The 13,887-nt window shown below is 48.1% G+C and overlaps 1 protein-coding gene across 1 annotated transcript in view; it reads right to left on the bottom strand.

Annotated features, from left to right (window-relative positions):
• PITPNA (phosphatidylinositol transfer protein alpha) overlaps nucleotides 1-4,911 on the bottom strand; it is a 37,478-nt gene extending 32,567 nt beyond the window's left edge. Inside the window, exons 1-2 of the mRNA XM_036767520.1 lie at nucleotides 4,730-4,911; nucleotides 674-704 (exon numbers count right to left, since the gene is read on the bottom strand). Of these exons, the coding sequence (XP_036623415.1) occupies nucleotides 674-704; nucleotides 4,730-4,749 (51 nt within the window). The 5' untranslated portion in view covers nucleotides 4,750-4,911. The remainder of the gene's footprint in view (nucleotides 1-673; nucleotides 705-4,729) is intronic.
• Between the last annotated feature and the right edge of the window lie 8,976 nt (nucleotides 4,912-13,887).

Here is a 13,887-nt window from a genome sequence, read left to right as displayed (position 1 = left end):
GAAAAAGGGCAGGTGAGGCAGCCCCGGGGGACATTTCTCTTTCCAGAGGACAAATGCTGAGTCAGTACTCTGACTGAAATCTCCTCAGGCTGACTTGGCCAGAGCATCCCATAACCAGAAGCCAAGTGGGTAAACCAATCATTTTGGTTTTCATTCTCTTCCCTTGGAAATAGACTTTTACACTCTGTTTCACCATCAGGGGCCTGGGGTGGGGGGGAGTGTGGAGGGTCCTTGTACATTCTTTCTTTTCTCAATAGGCTGCCTTGGTTTGTCATGCAAGGACAAAGAGTTCCCACAGACTCCCTAAGTGACTGACACCTCAGGGAGATCCACACTGTTCCACACGACCAGTACCATACCTAAGGAGGTGTCCCTCTATTACCCCAAAGCCTGTAATACAGTAAAAAGCCACCCAGGTACCTCACTAGCTTGGGGCCAAGCCAAGAGAGCACCCAGGCCAGGTCCTTAGTGTTGAGAAAAAGAGGTGCAAAGTGACCTTTTCTTTCAAACTGAAGCTGGTCTAGTGATGGTGAAAACAAGCACAGCTCATTCCTACTTGTGGACAAAGTGAAAATCAAGGGAAGCAATCTGAGCAGTATAAGTTCCAACTTAGCTGACCAGAGAGAAACACTTACAAAAAAAGCCACAGAGGAGATCAGGAAAAAGGACTTACCTCATCTACAGACACAGGCAGGATAACTCGACTGTAAGAGAGGGAAAACAAGGTATCAGCTTCAGGCCCTGGAACCCATGCAAGACTCTTAGATCATCATTAGAAGGATTCATTAAGTCCTAATTTAGGTGGCACAGTACATAGAGAACTCCATGGAAGAAAGGTGGCTCTGCCCTCGAGCAGATTACAATCTAGATACACTGTGACCTCCCAGCACACTCATCTGGAGCACCCGGAGCCTCCTCTATGACTCACTCAGAACCCCTCCTGCTCCCACATTGGGAGGTGCCTCCCTGGGGAACCATCGATAAGTTTGGTCGAAACAGAAGAGGCTGACTGATGTGTGATGCAGACTCCGGGGTGAAGAGCTTGGCTGACTCCCCCCCCCACCACCTGCAGGTCCCACCTGTTAGATAATTAGCCTTCTACACCTGATGCCCCAGAGCAGCAGCTCTGACATCAACTGCATGCAGCCCCTCTACTCCTGGACATTCCACTCATCCCCCACCCCACCCAAGCTCAGCAGCCTGCTGGTTCTCAAAGCACTGGAATGAAGACAAACCAAATGTTTTGGTGGACTCTTCATTCTCAAACATCCACCAAAGTCCTCTACCAATCAATCAGTCGACCTGACAGAAGAGCACAGTACAGCTGAGGCCAAGTCTCACTAGTAGTTGTACCCAGCCCGTGGGATCCACCTTTCAAGGGCAATTCAGAAGCAACCAAACCAACCACTTCTTCTCCCACCCTGCTAGTGAGGATGGCAATGAGTGAGCAAAAGGAAGCCAGAGGCCTGGAGAAAATTCACACACCAGCTAAGTAACCAGGAACCAGAGGCTGACTATGCTCTCCTATGCAGCCTGTCAGGCTCACATTTGTCAGACTTCTTGAGGTTTATCAAGTTCTTTACAAGCAGAGTCTCCTTGGTGATGCAGAGAAGCCCAATGTCTACTTCAGGGGAAAGGCAGTTGGAGACCAATGACTTAGTAATGGGCAACACACACTTAGACCTGGTGAACCAGTTACAGAGCCCCCTGATTTCATTTTCTAGGGCTCAGAGACAGCCACTGAAACCTTCTGCACCTTGCAAGTGTCTAGTTAAGTTCTATCAATGAAAGCAAGAGCAGTGGCCTTCTTCCTGTGCAGTTCCTCAAATCCTGCCCCTCTCCTCAAACCAATTAACTGTTACAGTACAGGCCCATGAGGCCTCCCAGAGAAAGTGGAAGCATATATGGTGGGGAGGGCAGTGAACTAAGACCCCAGCACCAAGTGAAAGTGGCAGACTAAATCTGATAGGCTCAGAGCAGCTGCTGCTAGGGAGATAAAGAAATCAGAACAACTGGAAATAATATAAATAATCCAGTTTATTGGATATTGCTGCTGACACCTCTCTCTCTTTAGAGAAAGCAAACACCATAGAAATATTCTTAATTCTGGGGCAAGAATTCCTACACCCTCAAAAGAAACTTCCTAGAAAACAACAAGCCTTTTAAATTCAAGTACAGTAGGGAAAATCATATTCAGAATTTTGATGAAATTAGACTGTGAGGACTTCCTTTTGAGGAATCAGCAGAAAAATCAACAGCAACTTGGAGAGCATCAGGCCCCTGAGTCCAGCCAGAGGCAGGTGGGCTTGTCTGAGTTAATTCCCGCCAGGACTATCCAGAGCTGCTTCTGTTACGGCTCTAAAGCCATGCATTCTCTCCACCACCACCTAGAAACAGCCCTGGAGAGCAGGACAAAGGCAACTGAACATCCACCTCCTGGTCTGAAGACTCAAATCGGTGTCATGTTAGTGTGACCTTCACTCTGCCCCTTCTCTGGAGCTGCAGCACTGCAGTTATGGCAAAGTATCCCAGACCCTCCTCCTCTGAGCACAGGAGTGCACATGCCCCAGTGCGTGGCACATGCACACACATGCCCACATGCAGAGCACACTTCTGAAAGGAAATGGAGATGGATGCCTGCTGCTGCTGCACCACTGGCCTCTGAACCAGAGGAGATCAAAGAACAAACAGAGAGAACTCCTCTTCGGAAAGTGTTTAGATCTCTTCCAGGCTCACCCTCCCTACAAAATTCCCAACTGCAGCTGACTGCAGATTCCTGCAGCACTTTGTTATGAGAAGGAGGACAGAGGCAAAAGCTGTTAACTTGGGCACGAAGAGTTAAAATTCCAAAGTTACCAGAGCCTTCTTACAACTCCCTCTCTCCTGAAAAAAATAACCAAGGAAACATTTCCCACCTTTTCCTCCTTTCCACAAACAATATATATCCCTAAGATCATACTGGATTCTGCCCCCTGCAGACCCTAAAGGAGCCCAATCCCAACACCTTCGAGGTCCTGAGGCTGGAGAATGCCTTAACCAGGCTGACTGTACTTTGGTCAATTTCAAAGTCTTACTGTGCAGTGAGAAACTTTCTTGGACAGCTCTTAGATCCCTGATCTCTTAATATCCACAGCACCAGAGTCTCCCCTTTGTACTGTACCCTCTAAAGAATGAGAACCAAGTGTCCCTCCTGCAAGGAGAGGAAACACCCAAAGATTCTCACATCCACTTGCATCTATCTAGTAAGGTCCTAAAAGAAGCTGCACCAGCTCCCCGCTTCTTCTTGTCAGTCATTTCTGTACTCCTTGGAGACACTTACTCATCCCCCACAGCCTTCCTTGCTCTCCCCAACCAAAGACGCAGAGATCTCTTAACATTGTACCCAATTTCCCCATCCACCGTCTTTGAAGATGGCTCTGTGACATTTACTCAGAACAAGAAGTAGAAATACTATTCCTAATGTGCAGGAGATCTGAGAATTTTAACATCCTCACCCATCATGGGTTCCAGACATGAAGACTCACTTCCCTTCCCTAAAGTAGCCACAAGCATGAAGAATTATGTGCTACCTAGTTACTCCCTCCCATACAAGGATTCCCCCTTCTTATCCCCTTGGATGACTTGTCTCTATATCACTTGGGCCAATGAAGCCCCTCCCAGTCTTGGGAACTGTATTTCTGCCCATCAGATCAATCCCTCACCCCAATCCCTTTACAACACTGGGCTTAGAAATCTCCACATACCTTCAAACCTCTGCCAATTCCCTCCCCCCACCTTAAATTCCATTACACTCCTGATTGTCTTCCAATATTCCCGATATCTTTCTTTGTCACCCCTCCAGCCCCTCAAACTATCATCTATCCTTATCTCCCATGACCCCCCCCCCAAATCCTGCCCTATCATGTCAGTTCTTCCATAAACTCCTCCCACCCATCCTTCCCTGTGACCCCAATCTCCCCTGTGCCTCTGGGGCACCTCCCCACCAAACGTCTTCTAGTCTGCCCAACCCCAAACGACCCCACAAGCCGTTCCTGTCAACCCAGAGCCTCCCCTGGTTCACCTCAATCAGCCTCCCTTCTCTCCCTCCCAATCCCTGCCAGGTCACCTCAGAACCCTCCTGCCAGGGCACCTTTCTATCTCCCCCTTTATTCCTCTTTGGTTCTCCAACCAATCAGGCCCTGTTCTCCATCCCAATCGCACCCCAGCCAACCCTTGCCTCTCAACATCCCATCTGAGACAGTCCCCTTTACTCCCCTTCAGCACCCCTTCCCCACTCCCACAGGACGGCCCCCCCCCCACCATGGCTTTCCTGGCTCTCCCTTCCAAAGTCCCCACCCCGCTTCCCCCATCCCTTCCCTCCTTCAGTGCCCCCATCGGTCCTCCTGGCCCTCAGCACCCCCTTCCTCCCCAACGTTCCTATCCCTCTCATTAGCACCCCCTACCCTTGCGGTGCCTCCTTCCTCCCCAATGTCCCCCTTCCTCTCCCCTTCTGAGAGGGCCTCCTGACCCCTGGGCACCAGACCCTGCCCCTGGCCCAGCCCCCCGGCCCGGGTCCCGGCCCATTCAGTACGTTCCCCTCCCCAGGCCCCCCTCCACCCGGCTGCCCTGGCACGCGCGCGCTCCGGGCTCCCGCCCCCCCCCTCACGCGCGCTCCCGGCTCCCGGCGCGCGCCCCCGCCCTCGCCCCGGGAGGTCCCAGCGCCGGCCGGCCGCCTGCCCCGGACACTCACTACTCCTTGATCAGCACCATGTCTGGGCCCGGCGTCAGTGCAGCTGGCCCGCTTCGCGGCGGCCGCTCTCGCCTCAGCTCGGCCGGGCTGCGCTCGTCGTCGACGTCGTCGTCCTTCCCTCGCCCCTGGCCGCCTGTCCAGCCTCGGCTGCCGCCGCCCGGGGCTCCTGGTTCCGCAGCACCGCGCGGGGGGCGGGGCGTCTCTGCGGCAACCAGCGCGTCACACGCACGCGAGCGCGCTGACCTCACCGCGGAGGCGGGGCCTTCGGAGCCTTAAAGGGGCCGCAGCCCAGCGCTTGCCCCGAAGCCACTCCTACCCCCACCCCTTCCCCAGGCCGCAGCATGAGTGCACGCGCGGTGCGCCTACCCCGGGTCGCACGTGCCCGGCGCGCGCTCTCGGGAGGTGTCATTGGACCGGTCCACTGTCCCCGCTGGGCATCCTTCGTGAGAGGCGGAGCGCCGCGTCCCGGAATGGGGGCCTAGCTTGCGCCTTCTTCTTCCCTGGACCGAGGTGGAAGCAGCCTCCTAAGTGGTGTCAGCCCTCTCCCCTCTCTAAGCCGTCCCCCAAACAGCCTCCTGTGCTGCCCATGCCTCTGGGGAGGTGGCATAAACCAAAGCTCTGCCTCTGCAATCCCGGGACGTGGGTTCAGATCACCCTCTGGTCTGGACTCACCCTGTGACCCTGAGCAGAACACTTCATCTCCCTGGCTCGAAGTTTCTTCTCAGCTGTAAAATGAAAGGACTGGACTCGTTAGAGATGCCGAAGAGTTTGCCCGCTCTAGACTCGCACGTCGGCTCTTGGGTCACTCTCCTACTCAGTAAACTCCCGTGGCTTCCTATTCCCCCTAGGATCTCCATCCACAACGCGTCTCCAACCTACCTTCCCAGACTGTACTCTAGGGTCCAGCCAAGCCAAAATGTCCTTGCATTTCCTTACCCACTGTGTCGCATCTTCTATCTCTGTGTCTTTGCTCGGATTCCAGCCCCCCACCTCCATGTCTGAAATCGTAATCATAATAGCCAGATTTGACCTCGGGTCTTCCTAATCGCAGGCCCAGCATTCTGTGCACTATGCCACCTAGGGAGCGAATGTATGCTTTCTTGCTCTCTACCTTTTTAGAATGGCTATTTTTTCCTTCAGAGCTCAGTTCGCCTCCAGCATGATGAGACCTTACCTGATCGCTTCATCTACCAGTGTCTTCTTCACCAAAGCGCCTTGTATTTGTTGTGTCCTGCAGAGGGCACTGGCTTTGGAATCAGAGGAACTGTCCCATCTCTCAAGAGCAGTGTAACCTTGGACAAGTGCCTTAATCTCTCTTGGTCTCCATTTGTTTCCTCATCTGCAAAATAGTTCCTACTGGCCCATTCCAGCTCTGGGTCTCTGGTGCTAGTTTGTATCTAACTGTCTGAGCACATGTTGTTTCCTCTGATAGATTCCTAAGCCTCAGATTCACTTTGTATCTCTTTTGCATTTATTCGTGTATGTGCTTGTTGTTTCTTAAGCTTTGCATTTACTTTGTATCTCTAGTATATTTATTTAGCGGTATGCATTTTGTTTCTACTCAGGCGAATGTAAGTTTGTCATGCTCCATCAAGAAGCTTTGATTTAACCACATCCAGTGTGCCAAGCACCATACTAGGCTCTGGGGCAGAAAGAGAGGCCAAAAACAGTCCTTGGCCTCAAGAAGCTTACATTCAGATGGGGGAGACAACACATACATAATAACATGAGACATACAGGATGTAGAGAGGGTGAAGAGGAGAGAATCTCAGCGGGAAAGACAGGAGCAGCTATGAGGACTGGGAAGGGCTTCCTGTTTGTTGTTGTTCCCTCTTGTCCAGCTCTTCATGACCTTTTGGGGGGGGGGGAGCAGATTTCTTGGCAAAAATACTGGAAGGGTTTTCCATTTCCTTCTCCAGCTCATTTGACAGAAGATGAAACTGAAGCAAAGTGAAGTGATTTGACGAGGGTCACACAGCTAATAAGTGCTTGAGGCTGAATTTGAAATCAGGAAGATGGTTCTCTATCCATTGCTAACTAGCTGCCCAGGGCTTCCTGTGGTAGGTAAGATTTGTCGTTTGTGTCATTTGTCCTTCCTTCTCAAAGAGCTGTGTTAAGAGGGCAGCATGGGGGGCGGGGTATGGGGAGAAGGGACACACAGTGCTCAGAAGGTGGGGTGTTTGGGGACCTGAAAATCAGCCTGTGGGGCTGGATCACAGAGGGCTAAGAAGGCAGCAAAGGTAAGAAAGGGCCAGGTTAGGAAGAACTTTATAATGCAAGCAGAAGACTTTAGATTGTATCCTGGAGATAATAGGGAGCCATTGCAACTCACTGAACAGTGGGGAGGGGTGACGTGGTCAGACGTACACTTTAGAAAAAATCAGCTTGGCAGTTGAGTGGAGGATGGATTGGTGTGGGGAGAGATAAGACAGGAAGATGAGAGATAAGGAGGACCTGAACCAAGGGTACACACACACATACATATATACACATATATACACGTATTTATATATACATGATTTTATGTACAAACATATACATATATATACATATGCATATGTGTGCCTATTTGTATGTATATATGTATGAAATGAGGTCTATATGAGTGATGCTATGAAGGTAGAAAAGACAAGCATTGTTAATAGATCTGACATGTGGGACAAGTAAGAATGAGAAGTGGCGGATGATGCTGAGATTGCCGAGCTGGGTGTTTGAGAGGATGGTGCCCCCTCGATAGTAAGAAGGACATTCAGAAGAGGGGAAGGTTTGGAGGGGAAAGATATTGAGTCCTGTTTTGAACAAGCTGAGTTCAAGATATCTAGAGGACATCTAAGGGCAGCGAGGTGGCATAGTGGGTAGAGCAGTGGGCCTAGCATCAGTGAGACCAGAGTTAGAATCCAGCCTCAGACACTTCCTAGCTGGGTGACCCTGGGTAAGGCACTTAACTCTCTTTGCCTGGGTTTTCTCATCTGTAAAATGACCTAGAGAATGAAATGGCAAATCACTCCAGTATCTCTGACAAGAAAATCCCAAATGGGGTCATGCAGAGTTGAACACAACTAAAACAACTGAACAAGGGGACATCTCATTTAATATGTCCAGGAGGCAATTGGAGTTTCAGGGCAGGATTCTCAGCATGGAGACTAGGACTGGCTGGGTATACCGATTAGAAAATTATCTGCAAGAGATGATAAATGAATGAAATAGGAGCTGGTAAGATCATCAAGTGATATAATATAGAGTGAAAAGAGAAATGGTCCCAGGACAAAGCCTTGGAGCACACCTAGGATTGGTTGGCATGACTTGTATGAAGTATGAGCAAAGGAAACTAAGAAGGAGGGGTGAGTCAGTTAAGAAGAGAACCAGGAGAGAGCAGTATCCTGAAAACATAAAGAGTATACAAAAGAAAGGAGTGATTGCCACAAAAGTCAAATAGGTTCAGAATTGAGAAAAGGCGGTGAGATTTGACAGCTAAGATATTACTGGTAACATTGGAGAGGGCAATTTCAGTTGAATGAAGAGATTAGAAGTCAAATTGCTGAGGGCTTAGAAGAAAGTAAGAGGTGAGGAAATGGAGACCCTGAATGTAAATGGCTTTCTCAAGGAGTTTAGCCATGAAAAGAAGAAGAGATATAGGCTAACTATCAGCAGTAGTTGGATCCAGTGAGGGTTTTTAAGGCTGGGCTAGACCCAGGAGTATTTATAGACATCAGGGAAGGAACCATGGGTAGAGGGAGGCTGAAGATGAGAGAAAGTGTGGGTGATAGAGGGGGGCAATCTGCAGAAGACAGAAGGGGATAGGAAACCAAGGGTGCATGTTGAAGGGTTTGCTTTGGCAAGGAGAAGGGCCACTTCTTCAAGTGAGATAGGATGAAGGAGGAGGTAGTGAAGGAACATGATGGGACATGAGGGAGAGGGGAGAAGGGGGAGCTCTTGGTGAATTGTCTGAATTTTTTCAGTGATGTAGAAGTCCAGGTGAGAAGGTGGCTGGAGAAGGTGCCATGGGAAGCTTGAGGAGAGATAAGAAGGTTTGGAACTGCTGCTGTGATGAATGGAATAGCAAATCACTTATTAGGGAGGACTTGTACCCTCAATCCAATCCTTCTCTCTGTCTCTTCCAGGAGCATACCCCTCAAGCCTCCCCCACCCCTTCTTCTAATTTTCAATCTTTCTTTATCTACTGTCTCCTTCCCTAATGCCTGTAAATGTACCTAGATCTCCTCCAGCCTTAAAAAAAAAATCTTCATTTTACCCCACCATCTCCTTAAGCTATTGGGGTATTTCTTTTCGCCTTTACAGGCAAAATCCTAAAACAAGCCAATGGATAAAGGAAAACTGAAGATTAGAGAGGAGGGTGGGGAAGGAGGCAGGGCAAGCTCAGGAAAGAGATGAAGGGAAGGATGGCATCAAGGTCACTGGCAACCAGGTAGTGTCACGGATAGAACACTGGAGCTAGAGTTAAGAAGATCTGAGTTCAGATCCAGCTTCAGGCAGTTCTAAGCTGTGTGATCCTGGGCATATCACTTACCATCTCTCAGCCTCAGTTTCCTCAACTGTAAAATGGGGATCATAATAGCACCTACCTGTGAGAATAAAGTGAAATAATACTTGTAAAGCCCTGGGCAGATCTAAAAGTACTATCTACATCCTAGTTATAATAATATTATTGTTACAACTGGAGGAGGAGTTGGCAACCACCTCTTCCTCTAAGACTTCACATCCCACTCACTTCTCAACCTCTTGCAGTCTGGTTTCCACCTGGACCACTTGGCCAACCCTGCCCTCTCCAAAGTTACCAACGACCTTTTCATGACTATATCCAATGACCTCTTCTCAGTTCGCATCCTTGAATTCTCAGAAACACTTACTCTCTTGACCCACCCAAGTACACTTATCAAGTGCCTATATGCCAGATGTTTGATCCTCAGAACAACCCTGGGAGATAGGTGTTATTATCACCTTCATCTTACACTCAGGAGACTGAGTCAAACAGAAGTTAAATGACTTGCCCACAACTAGTAAGTGTCCTGGATTTGGACTCAAGTCTTCCTGATTCCAAGCTCAGTGCTCTATCTACTGCACCACATGGCTGCCTTGGCTTCCTGCCTGCCTTAATACTCCTTCTGTCCTCTTTGTCCCATCTGTCCCTTGGAGGTAAACCCCATGATTCTCTTCTGAGTTCTCCTCTCTATATATACTCTCTTGGTGATTTCCTCAGTTCCCATAGGTTCAATGATTACTCTTATGTTGGTAACTCCCAAATCTACAAAACCAGTTCTTGTTTCTCTCCTGAGTAATAGTCCCATACCCCCAATTACCTATGAGATAGTTCCACCCAAATATCCTGTAGGCATCTCAAATTCAGCAGGCCCCAAACAGAATTTACTACCTTTACTCCCAAACCCTTCCCTCTTGCTAATTTCCCTGTTTCTGGCAAGGGAGCCACCATTTTTCCAATACCCAGGTTTTCAACCTCAGAACCATCATCAATTATTCATTCTCCTTTACTGCACTCCCCATATTCAATCAGTTGCCAAATCTTGTCAATTCTCCCTTCAAAACATCTCTTGTATCTGGCCCTTTCCTTCTTTTCATTCATATGGCCACTACCCTGAGTCAGGTCCTTATCACTCCTCACCAGGACTATTGAGCCTCCTAATTAGTCCTCTTGCCTCCAGTCTCTTCTTTCTAATCCATCCTCAAAAAGCTGCCAAAATGATATTCTCTTAGCAGAGGTCTAACCATGTCACTCCTCTACTCAAGAAGCTTCAATAGCTCCCTATCACCTAAACTTTTTTGCTTGGCAATTAAAGCCTATCCTAATCTGATTCCCACCTATCTTTCCAGATCATTGTTCATGTGGACTATTTGTGCCCAACCTGTGGTAGAGCCTTTCAAGCTCTCATTGGTCTAATCAGTCACAGTCAGACACACTGTACCTTGATTCCAACATAGTGATATCATTTAGTTCTCTTTGAGAATGAAGGACAACAACCAACCATGATCTTTCCAGATTAACTTCACATTATTTCTCCCTCTTCCATGTTCTACTTCCCAAGGTTGTTGTGAGGAAAGTGCTTTGTTATCCTTTTTTTCTAAATTTTTTTTTGCAGGGGGGAAGTATGTTGATAAGCAAAATGGCCTTTGTTTTCTTTGAGTAAATCAGTGAGCCTTACTAGGTGCTAAGCCCCAGGCCCAAACCCCATCAGGTGTTAACCTAATCTATGTGGATGTGAACCTCCCAGGGTCCTAAGGGGAGGGGCCAACTCAAGAACCAATCACCAGAGCCTGAGCTCTGGTGATTCAGATGATGTTTCATGATGTCTGAAGCCCTATAAGAAGGGAGGACAGAGCCATTTGTGCGGGGTTCTCGAGATGGTGTTGATGCAGAGACTCTGGGCAGCTGTAGCTAAGGAGCCCTCCAGCTTGTAAACCCAGATGTTGAGACTTTGTTGAACTCTGGTAACTATGTGTTGGGATTTGAATCAGACAAAGTCTGTCTGTTGATGTTTGTAATTTGTTTGCATTTTGTTTTGAAGTTCAGGGTGCTGGATTTTTCCCCTGAACTAAGGGAATGATATTGGTATGCTGAATTAAAAGTAAGCTTGTCAACCCCTTCACCTTGCTTTCCTTAATTAAGCAGATCAAAAGAACCTGTGCTGTTGGCAGCTTTCTGGGTGCTGGCTGTGGGTGAATTTTATACCCCCACAGAAGCTGCTAGCCAGATTGTTAAAACAGGAAGGCAGGGCAATTGGGGTTAAGTGACTTGCCCAAGGTCACACAGGTGGTACATGTATCAAGTGTCTGAGGCTGGATTTGACCTCAGGTCCTCCTGACTCCAGGGCCGGTGCTCTACTCACTGTGCCACCTAGCTGCCCCACTTTATTATCCTTTAAAGCATTATTGAAAATGAAATTCTATTCAATTCAATTTAATAAGCATTCATTAAACACCTACTGTGTGCTAGGCCATCTACTAGGCAATGAAGGTACAAAGACAAAAATGAACTAGTCCCTGTCCTCAAGGAGCTGACATTCTCCTGATATGGGAACTGATATTTTTATATATCGACGATAAGAGGCAATTGCGGAGAGACAGAGACAGACAGACGGACAGATGGATAAACAGAGACAGAGAGACAGACAGACAGATGGATAAACAGAAACAGAGGGACAGAGAGAGAGAATTTATATCTGAGTCAGAAAGCCCTGAATTCAAGCCCTGCCTCTGTTACAGACTGACTAGGTGACCTTGGGCAAGTCAACCTGTCAGTGCCCCAGGCAGATCTCTAGGATCACAGATTACAGACAAGCTGCCTCTCTCTGGGTGGAGGGAGTTTCCTACATTCATGAAATTATAGGTCCTGAGCCAAGGGAGGAGGCGGCTGTAGGAACTGCTGAAACCTACGTAGTCAGGGCCAGCTGAATCAGCATCAATAAGGCAGTGATGTGCTCGCCTGCACTCCACATATGCTCCTTGGATACACACGTACAAGTGTCCCCTCCCCCATCCCATCTGGGTGGCCGCCCCCAGCACATATCATGACAGATGAGGAAGTCTGGCTCATGGCTTCTCTCTCCGCTTTCTTCGTGAGCAGCCAGGAAAGAATAAGGCATGACCCTTTGCAGAAATAAGCCTCACCAAAGGAGGCATCCTGGCAAGGCTGGTTGGAGGAGGTGGCAGATGTTGAGAGCACCTTTCTAGCCTGCTTACCCCATTCAAAGTGTCTTCCTGATTAAATGCTCCCCAACAGGGGGCAGCCAAAAAGCCTCCTTCCCTGGGGTTCTTGCAATCAAGCTAGTCCAGTTGAAGGAGGGTGTGCTCTGACACATTCCTCCTGCAATGGGGTTGGGTCACATTGACTCAGCCATGCTCTCATACTCAATCATCTCCCTTTGGCCTGAAGCACAAATGACTATACCTTGAGACCTGGGTACAAACAGTGACCAGGGCAAAGGCATCCCCTAATAATAATAGCTAACATTTATATAATACTTTAAGGTTTGCAAAGGGTTTTCTAGATATGCTCTTTATTCTCACAACAACCTGGGGGGGGGCAGGTGCTATTAATTATCTCCACTTTACAGATAAGGAAACTGAAGAATACAGAGCTTAAATGACTTGTCCATGATCAGAAAGCGAGTGTCTGAGGGTGGATTTGGTCTCTGGTCTGACATCAAATCCAACATGCTTTCTACCATAAAACCCTTGCACTTTATAGTTGAGGAAGTGGGGCCCCATGTGAAGTGATTTGCCCAAGGCTACCCAGATAGTAAATGTCAGAATTTGAACTCAGGGTCACTGACTTGAAGCCGAATGTCCTTACTAGCATATTTTGTCACCTGAGAGCCTTGGACAGTGTCCTCTTTTTCATCGTTTGTTGTTATTATCTGGGTTACTTCTTCAGTGATGCTCCCTTCATCCTTTAGATAAAAAGGTGACTGCCTCTAACCTGTCCAGTAGCTACAGAATACCTGTGCTTCACACAGCTGACATTTTTCTGGAGGATGTGCTGAAATAGCCCCACTGCCTAATCATGAATGAGTGTATGCATGTGCATGTGTGTGGGCATGGGCATGTGCATGTATGTGAGTATACACGCATGTGCATTTTTGTGGTTGGCAGGGAGAGCTGTTTTGATTTTCCTTGCTCTGAGAAGATAGGCAGCAGAGAGAGAGAGAGAGAAAACGAGAGAGAGAACAAACGAGAACAGAGTAGCTTCAGGCACTGATGCTGTCTCTGCCTTCCTCTCAGCTTGATCTTTGTTACTCATCCTTTCTCGAAGCATCTCCTTTCTTGGCTCTTCTCATCTCACTCTCTGGCCTCATTTTTCTTGCCATTTTCTCATTTTATTTCAGTCTTCTTTCTCACTGTTTTTCTTTGTCCACATTCTTCATATCTATCTCTTTCCATATTTCTATCTGTTTCTGTTTTGGCCTTTCTCCCCTCTGTCTTTTGTCTTTCTTTTGGTTTGTCTGTTCTGGCTTCTTTTGTTTCCTCCTCCCCTCTTTCTCTTAAAAACTTATTAATTGCTCTTACTTTTACATCACCTTTATGTCCAAATATATCCTTCTCCTCTCCTACTTAGAAAGCCACTCCTTTTAATAAAGAAAAAAAAATAGAAAGGCAGGGGAGAGCTTTTGGGTAAACCAACCAAG

Source organism: Trichosurus vulpecula, chromosome 7 (genome assembly GCF_011100635.1).
Source record: "Trichosurus vulpecula isolate mTriVul1 chromosome 7, mTriVul1.pri, whole genome shotgun sequence".
Taxonomy (NCBI): Eukaryota; Metazoa; Chordata; class Mammalia; order Diprotodontia; family Phalangeridae; genus Trichosurus; species Trichosurus vulpecula.
This window is presented reverse-complemented; position numbering and strand designations above follow the sequence as displayed.